General features: G+C 47.2%; 1 protein-coding gene across 5 annotated transcripts in view; it reads left to right on the top strand.

Moving 5' to 3' along the window:
- Positions 1-26914, top strand: part of SZT2 (SZT2 subunit of KICSTOR complex) — a 54172-nt gene that overhangs the window by 2580 nt on the left and 24678 nt on the right. For 3 of the 5 annotated variants that reach the window (XM_064428613.1, XM_064428615.1, XM_064428617.1), the window contains exons 5-34: positions 483-614; positions 2580-2739; positions 3215-3321; positions 3503-3713; positions 4754-4924; positions 9988-10219; positions 10900-11029; positions 12254-12396; positions 12977-13129; positions 13477-13591; positions 16135-16340; positions 16723-16947; positions 17380-17458; positions 17786-17883; positions 18138-18306; positions 18789-18903; positions 19389-19502; positions 19996-20196; positions 20317-20429; positions 20949-21090; positions 21610-21768; positions 22402-22606; positions 22818-22930; positions 23390-23648; positions 24992-25157; positions 25242-25334; positions 25516-25597; positions 25730-26011; positions 26376-26514; positions 26745-26861. In XM_064428613.1, the coding sequence (XP_064284683.1) occupies positions 483-614; positions 2580-2739; positions 3215-3321; positions 3503-3713; positions 4754-4924; positions 9988-10219; positions 10900-11029; positions 12254-12396; positions 12977-13129; positions 13477-13591; positions 16135-16340; positions 16723-16947; positions 17380-17458; positions 17786-17883; positions 18138-18306; positions 18789-18903; positions 19389-19502; positions 19996-20196; positions 20317-20429; positions 20949-21090; positions 21610-21768; positions 22402-22606; positions 22818-22930; positions 23390-23648; positions 24992-25157; positions 25242-25334; positions 25516-25597; positions 25730-26011; positions 26376-26514; positions 26745-26861 (4631 nt within the window). The remainder of the gene's footprint in view (positions 1-482; positions 615-2579; positions 2740-3214; positions 3322-3502; positions 3714-4753; positions 4925-9987; positions 10220-10899; positions 11030-12253; positions 12397-12976; positions 13130-13476; positions 13592-16134; positions 16341-16722; positions 16948-17379; positions 17459-17785; positions 17884-18137; positions 18307-18788; positions 18904-19388; positions 19503-19995; positions 20197-20316; positions 20430-20948; positions 21091-21609; positions 21769-22401; positions 22607-22817; positions 22931-23389; positions 23649-24991; positions 25158-25241; positions 25335-25515; positions 25598-25729; positions 26012-26375; positions 26515-26744; positions 26862-26914) is intronic. The other 2 variants (XM_064428616.1, XM_064428618.1) reach the window with 1 other exon arrangement.

The following is a 26914-nucleotide window of genomic DNA, read 5'->3' on the forward strand; positions in this document are numbered from 1 at the left end:
CACTCAGCCTCTTTTGCAATGTCCACTCTAATTGTTTCTTTCTTTTCTTTATTTTAATTTGCTGTTCCCCTTGGAAGATAATTTGATCAGTCTATAGGTAAGGTAGATTAGAACAAACAGGCCTCCCTTAGAAGCATCAGACTACAGTTAATGGTTTCTAACCATGATCCCACATCACTTTCTCCTAATAACTGCTTATCCTGGAGAAAGTCAAATGAAGTAGAAGTTTCTTTACCAAGAAGGAGATTCCCCAGAGTGTCATGTAAGTGTCTGCTGTGGCATGCACAGCAATTGCCATGAGGTACCACTGCTCACAGGCAGTTGCTTTTGAGCAGGAACAGAGAGAAGTGGCTTTGCTGTACTGTGCTTTGTCAGGGACGTGTTTGACCTTTACTGTGCAGAACTGTGTTCCTGTGTACCATCTTGGGGGCTGGTGCTATAAAATCTTAACATGATGACTGACCTGTGTGTCCTTGGGCCAGGTGCTGTTCCAGGGCTGTCAGCTGGATGAGACGAAGCGCGAGGCCTTTCTGCACCAAGTTTACACACAGCTCTGTGCCTTTGAAAACAAAGTGGCAGAGATGCTTCAGCAGCAGTATGAACCCAAACCACAGGTAAGGAGGGCAGAGATAGCTGGGCTCTCTTGGCTTCCTGGAGATGTGCACTCTGAGGCCCCTCTGAAGTGGGGTGGCAAGAGGAAAAGCAGCATAGGTGTGCAGAAGGAACAGAGAAGGAGTAGGTGAGATAATGTTGTGGGATCCAGCAATGAGACATGAACACTGAGGAAGCAGAACCATGAAGTGTTTAGAAGGACTGTGAGGATGGTTACCTTCCCCAAAGTTAATGTGCTGTAAGACAGCTTGGCTGTAGATCATGGGAGAAATGGTAGGATGTGCTTTCTCTCTGAAGAAGGTGGTGGGAGAGGTGATTATGTCCATGTAATAAATCTATAAATAGCTGTGAATATGCTCTTGTTACATTTCTTGAATGAAAGAACTTCTTTGTTACCATGAAAACTGTCTATGAAGCTGAATAAACAGCCAGTTTTTTCTAGTACTCCTTGAAATCTGTGACAGATGTTGCTTAGTAGCCATGGATATATGTATCAGCAAATTAATGATAGAGTCCTAGTATGGTGTGGGTTGGAAGGGACATTTAAAGATCACCTCCCTTGACCTGCTGGCCATGCTGCTTTTGATCTTCTTGCAGTCAAAGTCATTGTTGGTCTGGCTGAGGTTATTTAGTCCTTAGTCAGCATTAGTTATTAGAGTTCAGGCAAAAAGGAAAAGAAAAAAGTCCCAGAATCAGCTGAGCAAGAGGCTATTGGTGATGTATTGCAGTTAAATATCTGAAGTGCTTGGAATCTCACATTCTAGCTGAAATTTGTATGTTTCAATGCTAAAACTGCCAGTTCTGAAACAGGAAGTAGATTGCCAGAAGTAAATAACTTGACTGGTGAGTCCAGATGGTGTTTTTGCAGTGCTTTGTATGCATTCTTGCTTGATGCAATATTTCTCTCATGGTAAACTACCCTGTAACTTCTTCCATGCAAATGGAGGAGAGAGACGCTCTTGCAGCCCAGAGGGACTGGTGAGTCCTGCCACAGGCTGTGGGGTGGAGGTGGGAGGCCTCAGGGGAAGGGCAGGGACTGAAACCTTTTTCACTTTTGAAGTTGCACTTGCTGTATCATTGTTAACAAGTATCTGAATTTAAGGCATCTGGCAAATTAAAGTGATGGACAGTCAGTATTTTTTGCTCTTAGGCACAGACTACTCCCATTTGTGCATAGCAAAAGTTTAGTTCTAGTTTTATTTTCCCAGCTCCAATCATCTGTAGCTTTGTAGAGGTGGGGGTCTCAGCCATTCTGTGCATTAGCAGTAGAAACAAAGCCATGTTTTATTAGAGGGTTGAACTGCCAGAGCCTTGTGGGGATTAAGGGACTATGAATACAGTAGGTTTCTCACTGGTGTAATTATACAAATTTCAGGCTTTGCCTAGGGGATATTTTTCATAGAAGGTGCAGAAGCTTACCTGAATTTGTTTATGTCAACACTGCATAATGAGAGCCATTTGAGTTAAATGCATAGAACTAGACTTTGTCTTTGTGAGACTCCTTGCCCCCTCTGCTGCAGAGCTTCACAACTGACATAGCTGCCTCTGCCTCTCCAGTGTTTCTGGGCTGAATATAGTAGATTAAGTAGATGCTGAATAGCTGCTTCTAAATGACAGGGGGAAAAAGAAGTATTCACATCTCTTTAACTGGGAACTGCTTTGCCCCACAGAGGAGTTTTAGTGATGCCAAAGTGACCCCAATTTCCCCTTCTATTAGAAATCAGCGTAATATAAAGCTCTGGGCATGCTGTCCCTCCACCTTCAAGCAGCCTTGCCCAGCTGATCTAAGGGGCCCAAGTGACCAGGATTTTAAGAGCACCTGGAAGTTAAAGCTACAGATGGTGTCTGCTGCAGTGCTCCAGAGTACCATGGGACCACCAGACTGAAGGTGTCTGGAAGAGCGAGAGCTAGAGTTGTGCTGAGACCTGCCCCATGGGGCCTTGTGGATTTTTTTTTAACTTTTCCAGGTGGATTTATCCCCCCTGAGCCAAGAGAGCCCTGGTGACGTGCAGGAGTCATCTGGGAGGAAGCCCAGTGTGTCTGTGGTCACTGCTGACGTTGGCCTGGTCAGCATGGTCCGGCAGGGGATCCTGGCCCTGCAGCTGCTGCCCTCCAACTCCAGCGCAGGTTGGCTGCGTCCTCGGGGTTAAGGTTTGCCTGGTTGTTTGCAAAGGGTTGTATTCCTCCTGCCATAGGCTGAGGTTAATTTTATAAGGGCTGGTGTGTGCATGGACTTTTCTGTTAGGGATGAAATTTCAACTGAGACGTTTACTCTGCATTCTGGGGGCAGATTGTGGTGGTGGCAATGGGGAGGACCACACTGTGCCAAGTGCCATGTGTCAGTGTTGGGGAGTTTGTGAGGCAGTACAGATGTGACTGTGGCTCCGGGCAGCCTGGGGTGTGAAGAGCTGTGCCTTTTCTGTGTGCTGTGCTGTACCTAATCAGGATGTTTGCCGTCTTTATAATGCTTTGGAAGCTCTAAACCAGCCTCAGAATTTTCCTTCTACTTTTGCCCTGCCTAAACTTTTTGTCTGGTGGATTTCCTGGGAGAATGATGGCTGTTTGAGATGGAAGATGCACTAAGATGCTGCCTTGTTTACAGGTATTATAATAATTACGGATGGTGTGACCAGTGTCCCCGACGTGGCTGTGTGCGAGACTTTACTCAACCAGCTGCGCAGTGGCACTGTGGCCTGCTCCTTTGTGCAGGTATGTCTGCTGGCAGTGGCAGTGTGGCTACCAGAGGGACAGAGGTGGATTGGTGGTGGTGGCATTCACCTCCAGAGGAGAAGTGGGGGCCTTCTCTGCCTGTGTGGGTCCTTGACCAGCTGTGTGCTTTGTTCTCAGCACTGCTGTTCTCTCTCAGGTGTCTCTTTTATCCATCCCATAGGTGGGCGGTGTCTACTCCTATGATTGCAGCTTTGGCCACGTTCCCAATGTGGAACTGATGAAATTCATCGCCATGGCCACTTTTGGTGCTTACCTCTCCACGTGCCCTGAGCTGGATCCCCTGAGCCTGGATCTGAATGTGTATCACAAGGCATTTCTGCTGTACTCCTTTCTGCGTACCGGGGAGTCCCTGAATCCTGAATATTACTGTGGTGAGGAATGTGCATGCTCTTGTTCCAGCAGAGGGATGTCTTAGAGCGCCTCTCTTTGAGGTGACTCCCCTTGGTTATGCTGATACTCTCCCTTGTCATGCCTTCTGTAGGCTGTGGGCACAATTGGTCACACAGCCTCACCTGTGAATCCCCTCCTGGTTCCAGGAATTGGGTGGACCAGGGAAAACAAATGTCCTATTTTCCACCATCCCCCTAGCTCAGCAAACTGCAGTTAGGCCCACTGTGTTGGAATGTGGAGGGGGCTGGAAGCTGTTGCCCACCCTTCTGTGCACACTGGCTAGCTTGCAGGTGGGGATGTTCTGGAGAGCTTGTCCTAACAGGGCTTGCAGATGGCGGTTTGGATTGAAAAACTAGACCCCTGAGAACTGTCCCAAATGCCTCTCCTGGCTGTTCTTATTTTGTGACTGTTAGTGACTGAGAGTGTGCCAAGAGAGATTAGTTTAGTTACCAGTAAGACATGGAAACACCCTTTCATGTCCCAGTGATATGCTGGTGCCATCTGCTCTCTCTGTAACTTGGCAGCAGAAGCCACATAAACTGGCAAGTTTGAAGAGAGTTGGCTTGGGACTTGAAAATGTTGAATCTTAAAAAGATCAGCTGTTAGTGGTTTAAGCTCCACATCCCAATACCTTTTCAAAAGCACCTGGGAGCTCTGAGTTTTCCAGAGAAGTTGGTAAAACCCCAAAGCTTGCTGTGTGACATTGAAACAGATGTGCAGTTTCTGCCTGTCTAGGCTGAATGTGGCATTCCAATGCATTCCTTGTCACAAAAGCTGTTTGAGAGGAAGCAGTGCCTGATGCTGCACCCTGTCCCTTTCCCAGGCCTCTTGGCCACACTAATGAACCTGTTTGCAGTATTGCAGAATCAGGAGTGGGTGTAAGTGGTGCCTGAAGGATGTACTGTTTCTCAGGCGAGCAGGTGCTCCTGGCCGCTCTTATGAAGCTCTGGGGGAGACCTGTTCCTACAGGATGGGGCCCAGGGGAGCTGCTCCCTCACAAACCCGTCTCTGCCATTTGCAGTGTCCCAGCACAGGCTGTTCAATGAGCACCTGGTGTCTGCCAGCAGCAACCCTGCGCTGGCGATGCGGAGGAAGAAGCACACAGAGAAGGAGGTGCACGCCGACCTCGTGAGCATTGTGTCGGTCCGGCTGCGCGAGGGCTACAGCATCCGCGAGGTCAACATCACAAAAGGTGACTGCTGCCTTGGGGGCTGGACACAGCTGGGACTCTGTCCTCTGCTGCTTAGAGGAAAGCACAGGGTCTGCCATCTCAGCAGTGGTGGTGTTGTGGAGGAAGGAGCCATTTTCCCCAAACTCTGTTTTCATTAGTAATTGCCTGATGTAGGGCTGCCCAGTATTGTGCAGTTATGCACTTGCCAGGCTCACCCTCTGTGGTTGTGATTCTCTGTATCTTGGAAATGATTTTCCACAATTGCAGAGAAATTTGTGACAGAATTGGGGTTTGCAGATGTTTTTTTTGGGATTTCGTCTATAGTTCTCCTTTTTTTCATCTCTTTTTAGTTCTTTGCTAGATGGACTCCAAAATACTAACATGAAGTTGAGCCCTTTGGTACAACAGACTTAATGCCTCCAAACTACAGTGTTCCAAAAGAAGAAATTGGGCAAAACAAGGATATTGTTAGGTGAAAATGTCGGATCAGTCAGGATCATAATCAATTCTAGAAGACCATAAAACCTTCCATTGATCCTGTTCTCTTACCTGACTTGTTAGACATGGCAGCTGGAGTGTGAGAACTAGCTGCTGACTGGGGACCTTGAGGAGTTTGTTTGTCCTTAGGAGTGCCAGTAAAATCCTACCCAAATTTCCATCTCCAGCTGTGACTAGTGGTAGTACTTCAACTGAAGGGGAGATGAAAAAAATCCAAATGCAAGCTTATTAGTACTCTAGAATGTGTTTTATATCAGAAAATCAGTCTGTGATCTAACTCCAAAACCATTCTAGACTTGCCATCTGATGTTTTCTGGGAATTTACTGTGGTCTGCCTAAAAAAACATATAAATCCCTTCTACCGCTGCTCTGGTTGGAAGACTGCCCCAGAGCTTCATTGCTCTTTCTCTGGCTTCCTTTCTAAACTCCCTGAGACCAAATTAGACCTGTGTTTAAGTTTATCCTCCTTCTCTGACTTGTACAAACATATTTAACAACATCTTTCTCCTTGTAACCTACCTTTTGGCAGGTTAATATTAAGCAAGCCAATATTTCACCTTTCTTTTGTAAGGGCAGGCTGTGTTATTTATTCAGGTTAATAGCTCTTATATTTTTTTCCCTTAAGTTGTTTTCTGTTCAGTTTGATCCCTTATTTCTCATAACAGTTGATAAGAGTGTTGTAAGTATGGTTTAATCAGTGCCTTGTTCAACAGTGTTAGTATTTCCCTGCTTGTGAAGTAAAATACCAAATCTGATACATTGGGAATCATGTGGACTTTCTCCATGTTTGCATTGCGGAAATCCCTGAGTCTTTCACACACCTTTTCTTTCAGCTGATGAGTCCTTGGGGTGTTTTATTGGGTTTTGTTTGTTTAGTAGTGCCTACATGTGTTGTTCTTCACATTACAGTACTCTTAAGTTTATCTTGCTCAGTTCACCTCCCTGTTCCTCTATGATGCCTGGCAATTTCAGTTCATTTGCCTCGATGCATCTTACAAACTGAATGGATCTAAATCACCTTTTTTGGGGGGAAGATTGCTAGCAATCATATTAGGTAGGATAATTCCTAAAGTTGGTCTTACATGAATCTCTCTAGTTTCTTGTTTCAGGAATTTTCTGTTAAAAGTATCTGCTAAGTTTTCCGGGTGAGACAGCTGTCGTAGTAATGTCTGCAGGTTGTTTTCACTAATGTAGGTGAGGCATGAGATTACTTCCCCTAAATCCAGTCAGATAGATCCATTGCATTCTCCTTGGCTAGGAATGTCTGTGAAACAGTGTGACAAGTCCATTCCTGTCCTCAGTGTCTTTTATTCTTCTGTGCACAAGTTCACTTATAGCTTGAACAGTGCTGGATAAAAAGCCTTTCTTTTTAATCTGGCAGCAATGCTGAAGTGCTTTTGGTGATTGTGTAGTCCTATATAGAAATGCTGGGAGAGCATTCAGCAGGTATGAATCATTCAGAAAGCAGTCAGACAAGTTCATGTTGTATCTTTTTATGCAAAGGTATAGCTACAACCTCTGGCTCAGAATATTGTAAAGCAGTGAATTCCTGCACTCTGGAGGAATGTGTTAGAAATATCACCACATGTTACCATGCTCCCTGCATTTTCCTCCAGGTACTTGCCTGCTGGCTTTTACTCCTTGGAATGCTAAATGGATTGGTCTCCCATTTTTACAAGAGCAGATAGCAGAAGAGCAGCTGCTGGATCAGAGTGACCTTCTGTGGTGAATAACTATGGGCAGGTGTACAGGGAGGAGTAAGAGCAGGATAAACACACATGATGATGATCTCCATTCTCCTTTCCTTTTTTTCTTCCTTTGAGCCTTCTTTAGCTCTTTGCAGCTCAGGCGCTCCTTGAGGCAAAAATACTTTCTGTGTATTTTTTTAGAAGAAATTTAAAAATGAAATGTCAGAGGTTTCAAAAACATGGAGTGTATTTCTGTGCAGCCCTCAGACTAGTAGCAGATAATGTTACTTAATACTTGGGAAAGGCTAAATGCTCTGGGGAGTTGCTGAAAAATTTGCTGAACTAACAGGTTAAAGTAGAGTTGAGAAATTATTCAAGACATTTAGACATTCAGCACTGCCTTTGCTAAGGAAAAGCATGTTTGGCTAATCAGGGTTCTCTTAGCCATTCTACAGAGAAGTGTATAACAAAGAACAGTTAATTAACCTGGATTGCCAAAACTTGCCAATTAAAGGCTGTTAAGAAGCCAGCTGGCTGTGAAGCAAGAGGAAAAAAGTGCAGCTGTGGACTTTGACACTGTCACTTTTCTCCTTCACTTTACCAAAGACAAAATAGAATAAAAAGCTAGCTTTGTGCTCAGAGTTGCCTGGGGAGGTTGTTTGTGATATTTATAAGTGCTCTGGTTACCCACACTGTTTGATTTTTAAATATTTAGGTATTTAGGAGGCAACTTGGTTATTTAGGAATGCAGAAGTGTATGTGAAGGGGAAAGGATTGGAAGGGAAAGAAGCTACGGGGTCATGGTGTGTAAGGGAGCCCAGTTCTTTTACTTTCTGGGATATTGTTGGGAGATCTCCTTCTGTAACCAAAAAAAAAAAAATTCTTGCTGACTATTTTGTGTTGATGGCAGCCTGGAGGAAAGTTTTCAAAACATAATCTTCCTCTGTGAATCAGCCCAGCACCAAAACTGGCTGGGCACTAGCTGAGCAGTGAGAATGGCTATTCTCTAGTGACAGGAATCAGGAAGACAAAGTGAGCTTTCTGAAAAAAAAAAACAAAACAAAAAACAGATCTGGACATTGTGAGGGAAATCAAAGCAGAAAAAAAAATTATTTGCTATTAACTCAGGAACCAGAAAGAGATTACAGAAAAAAAAGCTAAAAATTCATCTAGATGTAACTTCAAACTAAGTAAATATTTTGCCTGTGTTTTTAGTTTTTCTTGTGTGGGATCACAGGAGTGAAGCCAGGATGACTAATGGAAACAGAAGTGGAAGTTGGAAATATTTTCATTTATGATCTAAGCAAAAATGTGGGAATTTACTTATCATGTTTGCTGTTGATGAAGTAGAAAGGCTTTATTATGAGAACCAAAATACTGTGCCAGAAAGCAGTAGATGAGCCCTAAAGCAGTAAGACTGAGATGACAGTATGAAAGAAAAAGAGATGATTCTTGTTATAAATTCTTGTTTAGCCTCTCTAATAAACAAGACAATCTTCATAGAAAACAACAGATGGTGCAGTCCTGGCAAGTGCATTTGAAGTAACACAAACCATCCATTGTAGAAAATATTACTGACCTTAAATAAAATCCTACTAATCCCCCAGATTAAGTACAGGTAAAATACAGTATACACTTTTGATCATCTTTGTTCTAGAAAGGTGAATTCTTAAGGTGCAGGAAAGTCTGGGTGTGTTAAGGGGAATTTCAGTAACAGCTGAAACTGGGTACAGATTTCTTAGTATTGCACACTCCTTGTCAATGTTATGGAAATGAAGTTTCTCAGAATAAAAATAATCTAATCAAAGAACAACCAAGCATGAATTTGGCATGTACTCTGGAAGGTTTCTTCTAAACATTGATGGGGGAAGAGTACTTGGAGGGTGCCTCCCTGCAGGGACCATGAGAGCAAAAAGATGGCTTTAGAGTGGAGCTCAATCAGCCCATGAAGGGGATGGCATGATGTGCCTATGACAGCAGCAAATGCAACTCTGCAGGAAACAGAGCATCCAGGCTGATGATCTGTTCAGAAGGTTTCCAGCACATCCAATCACTTCTCACACAAACCCTGCAAGTCTGGCAAACTACAGAGCAGGCTGGACATAGAATAGATGATCAAGCAGTTGAAATCACAGCGTGGTCATGTGTTTCCCTGGGATGTTTCGGTACAAATACACATGCACAGTCAGCAGGAGTGGGGTAGGTCTCTGCTCTTTTGGCTCAGCGAGCCCTGCTGTCAGGTGTTTCTGTTAATCTTGTTAGACTGGCCCACTTGTAAAGGTAAAATGTGTGGTTTGAAGAATAGGTGAATATTCATTCTTAACATCTTAACTTTGGGAAGAGAAGGTAAACATGGTGAAAAGCTTTGAAGATTGAAATTCTAGATTGCAAGAAATACAGTCTGTGCAGGATGAATAGAGATTAATTCAAGAATTAGGCCTTATCTTCCAGGTTGTTTGTGATCTGTGACCATCAGATACCTGTGTTTCTGCAAAGGGATGGATAACTCTGCAGTGTGGATGACAGAACTTTATCATTGAATGGCCCTGCTCTTCTGTGCAAAAAACCAGTTTTCTTGGGAACAAAGACGAGGCTGTGAAGAAGAGAGCCCATTGCAAATGTCAGCACCTCCTCTGAGTTTCAGTTGCCTTCTCTAGTGTAGGTAGTACATGTACACTTCAAGAATTGTGAACTCTTCACCAAGCGCTTCAGTGCAAGCAAAGCCTCCCTCAGTTGGAGAGGAGAGAGAGTGACTTCAGCTAAAGCAAACAGTTGTTAGATTGCTTTGTTCCCCTCAGCAATCAAACAATGTCATGGTACTCATAAATCCCTAGTCAGAGATAAAGCTCAGATGTGTACTGAGCAAGCACCTGAACTTTCTCTTCTGCTCCCATGCAGGTGGGTCTCAGCTGGAGGTGAAACTAGTGCTGCTTTGGAAGCATAACATGAGGATTGAGTACTTAGCTGTGACACCCTGGCCCCTGGACCCATCAAAACGCAGCACTTGGGTGGAAGTGACAATGGAGGGAAGCTATGACATTTTGCATGACATCAGCTGCACCATGAGGAAGCCTATCACCAGCCTGTACCGCACCACAGTCATCCGGCGCTTCTGGAACACTTTGCAGAGGTGAGCTGGACCATGCCCAGCAGTTGCCAGTGCCACCAAGTAATTCCTTCCTTGGCATGCTAGGATGAGGGTTTTGCAGGTGGCCATCCCAACCCAGGGTTCAAAAGGAATGTGTTCTGAGGAAGGGCCATGACTCATGACTGATTACAAGCTTGCTGTCTAGCCAAGGAAAAGATTTGAATTGGTCTGTGATCTAGTTTGTAAGAATGCTTCAGGGTAATGATATTGCTGCTCCTGGATCTGGATCCTGGGATGCAAACCTTGCCTCTGACTGCCATCCCATGGAGGTCATGTGTTCTTATAGCACACCTGTGCAGCTGTGCTGCATGGTCACACTGGGAGCAGTAAACAATCACCCGTGTTTTTGGGGCTGAAGTGCTTGTGGATCACAACTGTTTCCTGGCCAGGGTGACTCTTACTCCCAGCTATTCAGCAGATTCCTCTTCTTAACACTTCATTTCCAACTCTGATCATCTTCTGTATGTATGAGGCTTCTACACTGGAGCCCCTTTGACACACACTTTGCACTTGGACATGGAATCACAGCATTCCTATAAAACTCTGTTGGTGCAGATGGGCTCCCAGGACATAGAGAGTGCTGTGTGTGCAAGCCCTGTGCTGACTGGGGCAGCAAGGGGGAGAGCGTGGGCTTTTGTGGCTAACTGCCTCTTCTTTTCCAGCATCAACCAAACAGATCAGATGTTGGTACATCTGCAGTCTTTTGACACAGTCCCAGAACACTTTACCATTCCTGAGAGCACCAAGAATGGGGTGCCCCTCTTCTACATCCCCCCAGGCTCCACCACTCCGGTATGTTCCCTCTCTCTCTATTTAACATGGGACAGGTTGTCTCCCCTACCTATTCTTCTACTCAGGCTTCATCTCTTGCTCATCCTGTCTTCATCTTACCCTGCTCAGTCAGAGAGTTCAGGTGTGGTGCAGTGAACATCCCATGGCATACATTTCCCCCTCTGAGACATCACCCTGTGTCTTAACTGTTGCAGCTGTACTTCTAAGCCCGACAGCAAGTCTCTTAATTGTGCTGTGAAACCTTCTCCTGTAGTGCTATGTGTGAGACTATGGGAAGGCTGGCACTCTTGCTTTTGCTGTGCCTTTTCAGTGGATACCCCATAGGCATGGAGTTGCTGCTGGCTGTGCAGCCAGTGCCCTGGAGATGTAGCTCAGTACTGTCAGGTGAAGATGCACGATGTGCTGAATAGTTGTTTAATAGGCTCATTGCTCTGAGCACTCATGTGGAAGGTGCAAGAGAGATACTTGTCATCTGCACAGCACAAACTAAACAAAATATGAGCTAATAGTTTCCACTGCAAAATTCAAACTCACTGAAACTCACTAAGCAGAAGAACCAGCATATGATCTGTTCCCTGCTACCAGTGTCCTTGGCATAGATGGAAGAGGACTAGCAGATCTTAAAGTTAGGAGAGCTTTACCTTCAGAGAGCTATCCCTTTTATTTTATTGCTTAAGCTCTTTTTTAGGTTTGCCTAGTACATTTTCCCTATGTAGGGCTCTGTATCCCACAGTATATCTAGAACATCCCATCTTATGGCTAACCACCACTGTATTTCTATGTCAGCAGAGTTGCTATAGTTGGTAGAATCAATGTCACCATATAAACCTATCAGAGTTGCCCAGTGCCACCCATTCTGGCACCCTATTTGCCTGAGCACTTTCAGATGAGTAATCTCAGTGTTTAATTACTTTGCTGACACAAGCCATATATCCCCCTCTCAATCAGTAGGCACACCATTCCATATGCTATCTTTTTCATGGTTGATTTACTTGATGCTAAGTAGTTAAATTCCTAATTAACTTGACATTTCAGGAGCGTAATTTATTTTTGCTTACGCTGTACTGCCTATTTCAATGTGAGCACACTTACTCTGTTCAGAGGAAATTACCCAAAGCCAGGGATGTGGCCTTCATAGTCTGCAACAGCTCAGCTGCTAAAGAAATTCTTGCTCTCTCTAGGTGGAGAACTTTTGTGCTGAATATTGTCCAATCATTTTCTCAGGTATTATCTCTGCAGCACAGTGGGTCTGACTCAAGCCATTCCCAGTTTGCCTCCTACTGGAAGCCCATCCTTTCCATGGATGCCAACTTCTGGCAGAGGTGGCTGCACATGCATCGTATAGTCGTCCTTCTGGAGCACGACACGTATGTAATGGGCAGGGCTGAGCTCCTGTGCTCACTGTGTGCCAGCCTGGGAAAGCAGGGTGTCCAGGACTTGCAGCTCTTCTTTAAGTGCCTATGGCCCAGGGAAGGGTCTCAAGGTTTGTTTATCTGAGAGGGGGCAGTAGATTGGGAAGCCATCTCTTATTGGAACAATAAATTGTTTCTCAAGTCCCTCTTGGGTTTTGATTTCCCAATTGCAGGTCGTATGGGACCATTCATTTGGGATTTAACCCACAGTTTGCTGCTGGAAAATGTCTTTCCCAAAAGCATTGCTTTCCTGATTCTGGTTCTAGTTGCAGAGTTATGTGAATAATAGCCATGTATTGCATGGAGGGAGATAGGATAAAAGGGATGTGCTCTCTGTAGTGTGGAAATTGCAGTGCACTCAGGAGTGTGGCTCTCCCCAATGCTTGATATGGGAAGGTGCTTGTTCATTGGCTTCTGTGGAGGAAAAAAGGCTGATAGACCAGTCAGAGTAGGATGGATGTAGCAAAGCCTCTGTGGGTTTTGGGGGAAGAAGAGCTACTGCAGCTCTGAAATGACTTTCTGTCCCACCCTGCAGGCCTGTGCCCAAGCACCTGCACACGCCGGGCAACAACGGCCGCTACAGCACCATCCAGTGCCGCATCTCCCACTCGGCCCTGACCTCGCTGCTGCGCGACTGGAGCAGCTTCGTGCTGGTGGAGGGCTACTCCTACGTCAAGCTGATCCACGGGTGGGTGCTCCAGAGCACTGCTGCGTGGGGAGCTGGGCGTGTGGCCAGACCAAGGATCTGGTTAGACCAGTATGTGGCTATGGGCCTGAAGCAGATGTTTACAGGAGAGGATGAGAGCTAGACAAGGGGGGGGTATGAAATCCTGCGGTTTCTGAATTGTTCTGTTGTGTTCAGGTGTAGCCTGGAGGGAGAGGGAAGCCAGCTGAGGGGTTTCTGCATGCTAGAACTGATATGTGTTACTGTGAGGTTGTGTGGGCTGTTGGGCTCTGTGGGGCAGACCTCTGCTTGGTCTGCCATGTCAGCAAGATCCATGCCATTTCAGCCTTGTCCTAATCCCTCCTCCATAGGTCTGAGGATCTTACCCCTTCCTCGTTCTATGTGGTACGAATCATCTCCAAAGCTCCCTGCATGGTTCTCCGGCTGGGCTTCCCCATTGGCACACCTGCACAGGCCAGGAACAAGGTGAGAGCTGCCTGTCTGCTTCATGGGCTAGGGGCAGAGCAAGAAGTTCTGAATGTGGAATTGAGGGGTAGATCACACGCAACACTGTGGACAGCTACCCTCTAATATGTAACTACTATGTTAATGCTTAGATGGGTTTGAATCTGCTATAACAAAAAGGGTCATTTGGGACAAAGTTTCTTTGTTAAGTCTATGAAAGATATAAACCCAAAGACTCGAATATCAATAGAATAGCTGGTCACATGGATGTTTTTCCCACTGCTTAATTCAACTGTGGGGCTTGAAATAACTCAAAGGTTATCTAGTCTACCCTTCTGACCAAAGCACAATCAATACCATCTGTAAAGAACAGCAGATACTTGTCTGACACATCTGCAAAGACCTCTGTGATAGATGTACTATATGTTCCCTGGGCTATCTCTTCCAGTATATGTATATTGGATCTATTGGGTAGGGAGGAAGTTAATAGTTAAAATGCAAACAGTGCCCCACATAAGCAGTACAGGGAGAGAAAAAAATTAGTACCTGGGAAATGTTTTCAGGATAAAAGTCTGTCAGATAGACTTTAATAACTTTTTTGTGTCAAAATAAATGAGCTGTCCTAGTCAGATGCAGAAGGTGGAGTTACTGTGTGAACTCATTCCCCAGTTATAATGGCTCAGACAAGTCTAAGTTCCTAGGTGAAGCATGAGAAGATACCCTGCTATTAAACTGTGTGAACTTTTTAATATAAACAAGAGGTTTATCATTAAATCTAGATCTTTTATCTTCATGAAATAAATATTTGGTTTGTCTAGGTTAGCTTTAGTGCTAAAGACTAGTCTGAGGAGACACTAACAAACATGGGAAGGGCCATCTCTTTCTGAGATAATGAACCCAGATAATACTAAATGATCTGGCACTCTGGCAGATCTGCCCTTGCGTGACTTGTGGGGATCCAGGACTTGGGCACTGATTGCTGGGTCAATATATGGGCTTGGTAATGCCAAGTGACAGACAAGTGACTTCTTCTCTTGAAGAAGTTCCCTCTGGCAGGTGCAAATTTATAAATCTTTCATGAAGAAGGTGTGAGACAGGCACCAGACCCTGCAGCTGTGGGCAAGCTCCATATCATTGCAGCAGGAACTATATGTAGACCATAAATTGTATCAGCCACAATATTTTTTTTTGCCTGCTATAGAGCTGATTAACTACTCAGTGTGGAGGATGGCAGTAGAACTTAGCCTGCTTTGTTTAAGGGAAAGAGGGTTTTGTGCTGAACAGTTCAAATTTCCAATGCTGAAGGGAAGGAAAGCACCTCATACAGTCAATTTTCAGAAGGCTTTTTGGTGAGACTTTGCATAGGGCATGACTGTAGAGCTGTAGGAATGGGATGTCATAAAGCAAACTGCCTTGGGAACAAAGGAAGGAAATTGAAAAAATGCTCTGTTTCATCACAGCAGAAGCTGTTTGTGATTTTCCCAATCTTTTTTTCTATTCAAAGGGTAGGGACTCATTTACAGAAAGGTAACGTGTACTGGGCTGAGGGAATGTGCAGGTGGCACAAAGCTATTTCAACCTCTGTGCTTTGGTGGCACCTGAGCAGCACAGTGGTGGCTGGAAGCCAGTATGGATAACTGCAAAACAGTGAGATTTGGGAGCTTAAACACTGTTAGCTTAAACACTGTGATATCAGTATGAAACCATGAAGGGGACCCAAGTGGCAGCATAGTGCAGGAAAGAACTCTTGTTTAACATTTGGATTTGGGGACATTCCTTTCCTTGAAAAAGACATAGTAATGATGGGAAAACTTACTGAAATAATTAGTGTTGAGGAAGATGGAGAGCTGCTGTTCTGTTTGCCTACAGTGGTAATAAAAATTGAAAAAAGTTGAACAAAGATCATGAAAAGAAACCTAACTATAGAAATTTCAAAGAAAACACTGGGTTATTGTGGGAATCAGATGCTGGTGTGGGTAGAACAATATTCAGAGTTACTAAAAGCTTAAAAGAGTAATCAGGATCTCATTGTGAAAGTATCTTGGAAAAAAAAAACTTAAAAAATAGCCCAGGCTCCTGAAACTTTTTGCCATAGCGGTTTGAGAAGTGAACGTGGTAGTGGGGGAATACATAAGACAGAGGCAGAGCTGTTCCCACAGCTGATATGGACTAGTTTACATTTACTGTAGGCTGCTGAGGAGAGGAGGAGGGAAGAATGAGGGTGGGTGCTCGGACTGCTTCTGTGGAGGAGCTGGCATGCAATTAATTTGTTTTTAATCTGAGTTTTGGAAGGCAACTTCTTCAGCCTTGAAATAGTCTTTGGGAGTTTTTTAATCTTCCTTTTGGTTTTAAAAATACTTAAAATAGGGACCAGAGAGCCTTGTGTCATCTTGATCTTGGTCTTGCTAGTGCCTCAGAAGTAAAATTACCTTTAACTCCTGCTCTTCTGTGTATTCAAAGAGTGTTCTGTTCCTTTGTCAAGTTCTTGTTCTAGACGCTTATTTTGAGTATTTATGTCTCCAGACAAAGTTGGTCATGTGTACCTTTTGCTTTTGCCATGACAGATAGTGGAAGAGCTACGGGACCGAATCCTTCAGCTGCGCTTTCCCCACAGGGTCCAGAGCAAGGAGGCAACTCCAAAAGCAAAGAGGAAAATGTTGGGCAGTAGCTCTCCCTCCAAGTCCCCACCTGTGGCTGGGGCCCAGTCAGCTCTCTCAGACAGACCCTGCCTTGTTGTGCTGCACAAACCTTTGGAGAAGCTGCTTATCAGGTAGGGATGGAGTACCAAGCTGTCACCACCTTGCCCTGCAAAGTGGGAAAGAGGAAGATCTGTGGATGGTGCTGTCAGTTGTAGAATGACAGTGCTGTGAATGAAACTGATGCTTGTTGGGATGGGTTTGGGTTGCATGGCTGTGAGCTGCAGCAGGGATTCTTGGTGGAGAGGCAGATTTATCACTCCTGACGAAATACAATGTAGAATTAATTTAGGTACTGCTGTCTGAGCAGGATCCTGTGCTAGGCCAACCACATTCTGCTGTTGGAGGACTCTGTGCTGGGCCCAGCAAGTGGGTTGTGAATGCAGACAGCTCCGAGCCTAAACAAAAAAAATAAATTTTTCCATGTCAGCATGCCACCCTTCTGCCCTCTCCTAGGTATGAGAAGCTGCCTTCTGACTATCGAGCCCCCTTCGTTCTGAACCTGGAGCATCCCCCCGTGTCTGGGCCCCTGACCATGGTGGCCAATCGCACTGCCTCTTCCACCCTGGCGTCGCTGTCCCGCTACTTCTATCACCAGCGCTGGATCTGGAGCGTCCAGTCAGGGCTGGCACCAGCTGTGCCCATCACTGCTGTGGCCCAGCTCCTTTCCACACTCACAGAGTAAGTTGCACACCTGACAGGGGTGCTCTCTCCAAGCTAGTCCTGGGGATACAGGGAAAGCAAGGTCAACCTTGCTTATTACATTTATGAGGCCATATAATAGTAAGAATTAAAGCTGCTTTAACTCAAGTGCAGAGGGTTTTGGTCCCATATGCAGCTTCTAGGGTCACTTGGGTAGTGCTTTACCCAGTTCTGCAGCTGTAGTTGGAGAAAATAAGAGAAAATGTCCTGGAAAATATGCAAAAGGGCAAATTGTCTTACTGTACCTGGTGTGTGCTGATCTGGCAGTGTCATATCTCCCCATTCTCTGTGTGCAGCTCCCTGTCTTGAGAGAGACAGTGTTTTGGGGTGGAGGGCACAGTCATTCTTGCATTTAAAGCTTACACTATGGGTGGAGAAGTCCTGCAAGTCTGATTTCCTCTCTGTTGCAAGGGTTCGTCTGTCAGAGGGTTTCCACTTTGCATCCAGCGGGGATGGCATTATCAACATGGTGCTGGAGCTGCCCATGCAGGTGAGCCTGGCTGCTGTCCTCTTGTGGACACAGTCCCTCATTGCTGGTCCTGGGGTGGATTCACCTTCCTGTGATAGGATTTATCATCTGCTTCTAGCACACACCCTTGACAAGTGTAGGGAGAAGGTAAAGCAGCTTGTGGGATGGGCATTTTTCTGCCTTCATCTGCACTTAGAGAGCTGCTTTGTGGTAGGGGCTTGCTGTGCTGGAGGAGTTCTTGGGGTTGGGACAGGCTTCCTCTTTCCATCCCTGCTAGTGGAGCTGTATGATGGGGCTGTGCTGTGTCAGGGGGTGCTGGCTAGGGCTCATGCAGTGTCTCCCCTCCAGATTGATGGCTCAAGTGAGAGCAGCAGTGACAGGGAGAAGCACACCTGTGTCGTCCAGTACATCCTCTTCCCGCCCCACTCTACCTCCACCAAGGACAGGTGAGGCTGCTCTTCTGCTCCCGGGTGGGGTTGGCAGCGGAGTCATGGCTCCAGACTTTTGCAGTCAGTGTGGAAAGGAGGGAGATCTTCACCACCTGGTACAGACAACCAATTGTCATGGATTGATCACCAGGTTGCTTGAGCTTTGCCTGCCACTCTTGGGTTCCTGTTGCTGCACTCAGCTCTGAGAGAAACTGCCATGGGCTGCTGGCTCTGTGCCACCTCACAGGACTTTCCTTTTGACTTCCCTCCAGCTTTTCCACAGATGATGACAATGATACAGAGGTAGAGGCCATTGAAGTGGACACAGAACTGAACTTGGTCACTGAGTGCTGGGTAGAGCCACAGAGTGGCCATGTCCACAGTACTGCTGAGAACTGGAAGCACCTCCATGGCTTGCCCTACCAGAAAATACCTAAAGCGGTGAGTCCCTGAAAGGGGAGGGGCATGGGCTCTTTTGTGGAGGGAGAAGGGTGTAAGTGCACCACAAAACTGCAGGTAAATACTGAGGGCCAGAAGAGATGGGAGTTCTAGCCACAGAGTCTGGGATTTCTAAAAGAGGAACTGGTCACTGGCCATAGAAAGTTTCTTGATTGCAGTGTAGTAGATGCAGTGCTGCTTTGGGATAGCTGGGAAAATACAATTTATTTTGTGAAGAATCATTCCATTGGAGGAGAGCAAGCTGGACCAGAGCAGGGACTGAATGTAGTGCTACCAGCACTCCTCCTGAGCAAGGTGAAAAGTGGCTAAAGGGCTGGTGGAGAAGGAGGGAGCAATGAGTGAGAATAGGGCAGCTCAGGGAACAGGATTATAGGTGTTCCTTCTCCTTGCTTTTAGACTCTTTTCCTCTGCATTTGTGGGTAATAATTCTGCTGCATAAACTGAGCCTTTACTGCTTACTGCAGCTCTATCCCCGGGACCTTGCGTGCATCGCCACCATGCTGACCTTCGAGTACATCAGCCAGCTGTGCCAGAACAAGGAGTGGGTCTGCCCTCCTTCAGACACCAAGGCTGCTGAGGGTGAGTCCACCATTTATGTCCTAGCAAGCTTGATGGAGCCAAGAAGGAGCTAGGTCTTGAATGACTCAGGACCCATGGAAGGCGGAACAGGTATTTTGACAACTTTGTAGAATTTGATGGCTGCGGGTCACTTTGTTGCACTTATGCTAAGTGGGCAGAGAAATGGCTTCAGCCTGGGAAGGCCAAAAAAGCATTGAGGCTTTCTGTCTAGGCTGGAGAGGTGACAAGGTGACCTTGCTTGAGTGGGGATGTTGGTCCAGGTGACCTTTCCAACATCAACCATTCTGTAATTGTGTGAGAGGAGCTGACTTCAGGAGCAGGTGGAAGGTGAGCTCATCTCTTCAGTGACAGGCCTGGTGTGCCTGGGCAAGTGCTTTTATAGAAGTCGTAAAGGATGTTAAGGAGGAGCTCCTCTGTTCTCAGTTTCGAGTCAGTTCCCAGAGGAGTTTGTGGAATGCTGGTGGTCCTGTTCATTTCTGTTGCAGACCCAGACATGGGGCCTGGCTTTCGAGTGCATGAGATCCCATTCCAGTTCAACCTCATGAAACTCCTGCCCAGGTGCCAGCAGGTGGAAATGTTCTTTCTAATGCTGACAAAAGGTAGGTGCCTCTTCACCACCTGCCTCCCCTTGTCCTCCCTCCTGACTATGGACAGCCTGCTCCACATGCTTGTGTCTCTGGGCAGCAGCATCTGAGCACTGCCATGCTTTTTTTAGTAGCTCAGTGCTGTTCTTCCCAGCTCTGCAGCCCCAGGGCTGTCCAGCTATATTGCTGCCTTTCCTGGGATGGTAATTTGTAAGAGCTGCTTTTGGAATTGTTAAACCTAGATAGTAGCTTTGTGGTGGTGGTATCTTGTGTGTACCCCCAGCATCTTCACAACAGTTAGAGTAGCAGGGTGGGAGAATACAGGGTAAGTAATGATGCCAAAACTCCAGGGCCTCCTCAACACTATCCAAGTCAGTCTTGCAGAGGTGCTGGGGAAATTCCTGGCTATGTGGAAGTGTTGCTTTGCAAAGGGCTGTCTCCTGGGGTCATGGGCAGACAGTAGCTATGGAGATGCTGTCTCTGAAGCTGCCATGGTTCTATTTTGAAGCAGAGAATGAGGAGGTGACCAAGGACTCTTCGTTTGTGCCCAATGAAATGCTACTAAACCTCTTCCATGGCTGCCTTCAGCATGACCTCAGTGACCGCGAGATCCCCATGGCCGATGCCGATCACGTGGCTTTCATGGAGCAGGTTCTGCAACGGGATCGTGATGGCCATCAACCCCCCTTCACGCTCCCTGTCATCAGAGGTGAGCACCAGGAGTGTGGCAGTAGTGACACAGCAGCAGTGAGGTTTTTCAGGAGCCTTGCTTTCAAGTCTCATCCTCAGCTGGGGTTTCTCAGATTGGTTTCTCTGTGCTCCATTTCAGAAGAAACCCTAAAAGCTTCTGGGACCCTGGAGCAGCAGGATGCTTCTGCATCCTATCATCTTGTTGGCAGTAATGGCACCAGGGATATGACTGGCTCCACAAGTACTCTGCAGGTACTGCTGTGCTGCTGTCCTTCTCCTGAGCCCCCTCAGAAACCAAGGCAGCAGCTCTTAAGGAGCAGGAGAGTTAAAAGGGCTGAGAAAGGCTGAAAGGCAGCTGTTCTTACCCACTTTGGCAGCATCCAGGCTGTATCCTGGGGCTGAAGTCAAGCAGGAATCTAGAAGGTGTGTGGATAGTTGCATTCACTCTGGGCCAAGCCTGTTACAGCAGCACTGGTGCTGTGCTGCAGATTGTTCTGAAACCGTGGGCAGTCACTGCCTAGAGGTCAGAATGGGCCCCAGCACAGCTGGCTAAGCAGCACCTGACTGTTGTGCTGTACTTCCTGGAGCTGCTCCCAGAACGGTGACTTCTAGAGCCAGGCTGCTCTGTGAATGTGCAGAGGTGACCAGGGTGGTTTCAGTGCTGTGCCAGCGAGCAGGCCTGGAAGAACTTGCTCTGTGTGCTGCTACCTGTCTTTAAGGTGGGCCTGTGCCATATGCTATGAGTTTATTGAACTTCTGCTCTTCCATCAGAGCCTTGGCAACACAGAGCTGCCTGAGGATGATGTGACACTGCGTGACACAATGGGGCCCTTTCCCCCTCAATGGCGATGTTATGCCAAGCTGGTCAACCCACAGCATGTGTTCCTGACCTTCCTGCCAGCCACCTTCTCAGGTGAGGGGGTCTGTTGTGGGGAGCAAGAGGAGGCAGCAGTCCTACACATCTCCTCAGGGAAGCAGAAAAACCAGAATCATCTCTTGTAGGGTGGAGAGCAAATTGAATAGCAGAGTTCATGCACAGTCTTTTTGCACCACATGGCCAAGAATAGAATAGTGCCAAGTGTTAGATGTCCTGCTTTTCTTTCAGCATGTGGTGCTGCCCACATAGGGTTTTCAGGTGGGGGATGTGGTGTTGAGTTGTTTGCTAGCTGCAGCCATTTGGACTGTTTTCTCAGTGGGGTTGTTAATGCATGGATTAAGGAGATTCCTAATGGGATGGTCTGGGAGAGTCCCTGCTTCTGGGCATTGGCACTGATTTGGCTTCCACTGAGCCACTGGTGAAGGCTGCTAGGCTCAGGTGAAGCTGCTTCTACACACAGAGAGGTAGCAGGAAATCTGCTCTCTTGGGACTGTCGATTGAGAGGTTGAGCTGTTCTCACTGGACAAAGGATGATTTTATTTCCTTTTCCTCCAGATGTACAGAAGCTGATGGCTTGTGGGTTGGACAAATCTCCAAAAGATGAGAGTCGATCTGGAGAAGATACCATGGGACCTGTCTGTGCAGAGCGAGTCAGGGCTGAAGAGGGGGATGCTGCAGTGCCATTGCCAACCCTCAGCATAACACCAGCTCATGGTACTGACAGCACCTTGTTAAAGTATTGGTTTCCTTGCTATTTTTGAGCATACTGGTGAGCAGATTAAAGCAGGTGGAGCAGCAGGCTGCTGCAGCCTGTCAGCTCCTGCCTGGCAGTCAGCAGAGTCAGGACAAGAGGCACAGTGATGTTCATGGGGGCGTGAAGGAGTATGTAATTCGAGTTGGGTGCCCATGGCCTAAGGTTGGTTCCTTGTGGGGGAAGGAGGTTGCAGGTAAGATAGAAGCTACTAGGAATGGCAGTAGTGAGCTGCCCTGGGAAGTCAGTGACTCTCATTTCATTATCAGACTGGCACTGTCAGCAGCACATTGTCTTAGGAAGAAGGGCACAGGTCTTGAGGTATATGGGATTTGATTGCACAGCCCCTAGGGCAGATCAGACATGCTCACAGTGGGAATGAAGGGTTGTGCTGCTGCAGGAGGTAGTGGTGGTGGTGGTGATGAGCAGTCATGGCTGTAAAGGGGATCAAGGTGGCCAAAGCACTGAGTGGTTGGGTGCTGGGTGAGGATGAGTGGTGAGAAGCTTGAAAAAACAATATCTAACTGTGGTGTTTCTGTGGGAGCTGTCTCAGACCAACCAAGACCTAGGAACCATCAGAAGTGTCACTTTTGCAGAAGTGAGCCAGGACCCTGGGGAGCAGAGTGGCCCCTCCCGGAGAGATGTGCACATCTCCTTCTGTCGGCAGAACTCGCAGTCCGAGCTGGCCGAGTGCCGCCGCTTCCGCTGCCCCATTTACATCTACAGCTGCTCTCTGGAGCTGCTGCGAGAGCAGCTCGTCAGCCCGCGGGCACACCGCCCTCCTCGCGACATCTTTTTCAGGTAATGCCAACCATTCTTGGTACCTAGACAAAAAACAGAGGAGTTTCCGTGACAAGAGGCTGGCTCTAGCCCTGTCGGCTTGGCTTGGCCTCTCTGCCTTATAGCAGCCACTGTCTGTGCATGCCCTAGGCTCTGCTTTACTGGCACCAGAGCCATTTACAGTTTAAAATGTGCTTCCTTGCTGCTAAAGGCTGTGGTTCCTCTTTTCCAGGTCCCAGTCTCTGGAACGTCCTCCAACTACTGCCTGGCTAGACCACAAGCACAAGGAGTTGGTGACTTACTGCACGCTGCTGCAGGAGCACTCCCACCAGTGCTATGTGAAAGGTGAGTAGCAGCACAGTGAGACCTATGGCAGGGTTGGGGTTGGACCCTGGATCTTCTAATAAAGCAGTGTCTTATTTTTCTTGTGGTCTTACTCCAAGCAAAGGGAGGAGCTGTGGGACTTATGTACCACCAGGAGGGATTTAAAGATGCCTCTGTGCATTCCCTATAGGCCTTGCAGAGGCTGTTCTCAAACCTGTGGAGTGCTGTGAAGGAGCATTCTTTCTTTCATGCCTTCCTCTCCCCTTCAGGGTGACAGATGCCATGGGCATTCTGGTGTCACCCAAGCCCAGGCTAACATGTAGCATGGGTGCCCTGGCTGCCTCCTGTCTCCCAGCACCAGCACTGACTCCAGCTCTCTGCTGGGACTTGGTGAAGATCCATATGTGGCCACTGCCTGACTCCTACAGCCTCACATCCTTGGGATGTCATGGGATGCTCAAGTACTGTGTTTATCTCTAGGGCTGTTCAAGAGCCTTCAGCAGTCACACAGCATCAGCTCCCAGGACCTGCTTACTGCCATGGACTACTGTGAGGAGCTGCTGCAAGAGATTGATATCACCAACTTCCTGCTGACAGTGTGCAGCCACGTCCGCTCGTTCCGAGAGAGCCATCAGCATTTCCATACACACTCCAAGGCAGCCAGCTTCCAAGTGGGCAGCATAGAGCAGGAAGAGGAACAGAGCTCTAGGGAACGAGGTGTCCTGGTCTCGGAGTCAAGGTAGGGACCCACCTCAGTCTTGCTTCTGTTCTTAGCATTGTGCCAGGACAAATCTTTTTTCAAGCAACTTTTAGTGCCTGCTAGAAGAAATGCTATAGGGCAGAGCCACAGAGAGGAGCAGATACTTACAGTGAGATACCCACCTCATATGGTGTCCACCAGGCCACTCTATTTTTTACAGTCTCTGATGACATCCATCCTTTCTTTCTCTTGTAGTCTTGGCTCATTACTGTCCCATCTGGCCTGAGCTGGAGGGCAGTTTGTCTGCAAGCCTGCAAGACTTGTTTCTAGAGAAATTATGCATCTCCTGCTGCTTGACTCATTTGAGTTTGCTGTTGACTCTGGTGTAAATGACAACTTTGTTATCCTTCTCTAATGAATAAAGTGTCACTTTTTAAAATTAAAAATCTTGGAAAAATGCACAAGAGAAAAACCAAGGCAGAATTGAAATATGCTAAACTTCTGTCCTGTTCCTTAGGGTATTTATGAGGTTTGTATCTCCTCTGAAAACTTAAGGGAGAAAGAAGTGCTGTGCCTTAGTGTACGTCAAAGAAACACTTAGCTCCTCTGCACAGTTCCTTTATGTGAATTCCCTAGCATTTGTTGGGAATCTCCAGTGCTATGTCATCTTATACTGTAAATCATTGAGGTGAGAATGTGATTTAAAGAACAGTTCAGTGTTTAAGAAGCCAGGTGACTTCAAGTGCTACTTTCCCCAAGAAAAACTGTGGCAACATTTTTGTTTGTTTATAGGATATTATGAATCACCTATCCAAATGCTAGTTGCATAAACTTTTACTGAAGAATATATAGCTTGTAACACCTTGCACCCAAATCTTCCACCTGCAACACTAATTTGAGTACCAGGGGAGTGCTTTGACCAGTCAACATCCCACTCCCCAGATTGCTTTTCCTGAGTTTTATGGACTAATTCTGTCATGGGACTGCTGAGTGAGCACGGGCCTGAGCTTTGCTGCCCTGACACTGGGGTGCTGACATGGTACTTGCTGTGAGGTGCCCTGAAGAGGCTGCTGGTAGTTCAGGTTGCTGCAGGCCTGTCCCTGTAGTCTGTGTCCCTGTTTCCCAGGCAGGGTGTGTAGTGTGGTGTACAGACATGGCAATGGATCAGCATGGTGAAACTACCTCAGGCCTGGCTTCAGACGGCAGGAGCCCTTATCTGGGCACGTGGGTGGCTGCTGGGCTGTGCAGCTGTGGGTGTTCAGGTTGTGTTGACACAGATGAGGTCTGGGGAGCTGGGAGGTGGGATACTGGCAGGATGGATAACATGTAAAACTTCTCTTGTTTCTCAATCTGCCTGTCTGACCTGTCCACAATCTTGTCAGTGCTGAAATGGAAGACTACAGCGAGCAGGACTCCCATAACATTGCCAGCCCCATGGAGGAGCCAAAGAGCAGTGTGGGCACCAGCTGCTGTTCAGAATTTCCCCTCTCACTGCTGGAAATTGGACAGCCCTGCCAGGCACACCCAGACTTGCATAAAATTATCCAGGTGAGGAATGTGCAATCTTGACCTGGCTTCAACAGGAGGGTGTGGAGTAGGACATCTGCTTTATACTTGGGATTTCTCTTTTAGGAAAAATTCCTGGAAATTGGAAGTTTACATTTCAAGCCAGTGCCATCAAATCCTCACTATTTCTTCTACTGTCCACCATCAGCCAAGAAAGAGGTAGGCATGGGGCTGTCCTGGCAGGCCCCTGATCCTTGTGGAATAGCTTTTCTTGGTGTCAGACATGGATTTGGGGCTGGCAGACCCATGGGTAGACTTAGTCCCTGGAGCTCCCATCAACAACCTGATGATATACTGCTTGGCATGGTTCTAGTATGTGCCCTTTTTCTCTCCATTTCAGGAAGAGGCATCTCGGGATCAGGCAGACAGGAAAGGCAGCGAGGACATGGAGGGATCAGAGGCAGAAATGGCAGCTGAAGAAGGTAAAATTTGCTTGCTCTGTCTTGGAAAAAAAAACGTCTGTCCATGTGGAGATGCCTTTCAGAGCTAGGTGTGTCTGGTTGGGTCTCTGGAGGTGTGGACCTCGTTTGCTGACAGGGAACCTGTATCAACAGGAACTGTGTCTGTATGCTGCATTGCCACAGAGAGTGACCCAGAGCTGGAGGTGGAGTACCGTGAGAAGCTGGAGCACGAGTTCCCAGACACAGATTCCCTCTCAGACTCCAACACGGTGAACCAGGATGATGATTCCTTCAGTGTGCTGGGAGGGGACTCGCTCAATGAGCAGGAGTTCCTGGAGCAGGAGATGCCCCCACTCTTTGTGCACCTGACCTGCTCAGTGAAGCTGCGTAGCCAGCACAGCTCCATGCCTGTGCAGTCCCTGCCAACTTGTCTAGGTGAGAACAATTCTTGCTGGGGGGTTAAATGGTAGTAGGGCTTCTGTCAGGTCCCTGCTGGGTGAGCAGCCCCTGGAACAAGCATGCTGTGTCTTAAACAGCAATCTCCCTGGACCAGCCTTCCCTGTAAACCCCCAGGGTTTGCCATCATCAGACAAGGGCTTTTTCACCAGGTCTCCCACTTGCTGTGGGATTGGTCATGGAAGGTTGAAAGGATCATGGAAGATGATGGTGGCCTTCTTGAGTTTGTCCAGGTGTGTGTGACAGCCACCTCTAGCAGTCTCTGTACTTGACACCAGGCTGGGTATGTGTGCAAGCAGAGATGTTTGTTGCTTGAATCCCTTGGTTTGTGATCTCTCCTCAGGGGAAGTTTTGGGCTGCCTGGAAAGCTGTCAGGGCTTGAACACCATTGACTTGGGGGATCTCTGTGTCACCCTGGACATCTTTGTGTTGACACTGCCCCTGGAGATAGAAGTTGTGAACACAGACATCCTCCACAACAGGTGGGTGGAAAGAGGCCCAGTCACCTACCCTCTGCCTGCCTAGTCAGACAGTCATTCTTGGCTCATCTCCATGTACTGAGACTTACGATTATTCTTCTCACAGAGCCTGTCACACCTTAAGAAAACTAAAGTATTTCCTAGATAGGCTCACCTTCACTAGAGATCCCTTTCATGTTCTCTGTGTCTGTTTATCCTCTCCAACGCTCAGGCTGCTCTCTCTCCTGTGACAGATGCACCTCGGAGAGCAGCGTGTCCTTCACGCGCTCTCCGGGGCAGCCGTCCTCTTTCCGCTCGGACGAGGATATCATGCACAACCTGGAACGGCTCCCGTCCACCGGAGATGAGAGGTATGGCACTGCAGGGGTGGCAAACCCCTCACTGCTTCCTTTTACTGCATGGC

This window comes from Passer domesticus, chromosome 7 (assembly GCF_036417665.1).
Source record: "Passer domesticus isolate bPasDom1 chromosome 7, bPasDom1.hap1, whole genome shotgun sequence".
NCBI lineage: Eukaryota > Metazoa > Chordata > Aves > Passeriformes > Passeridae > Passer > Passer domesticus.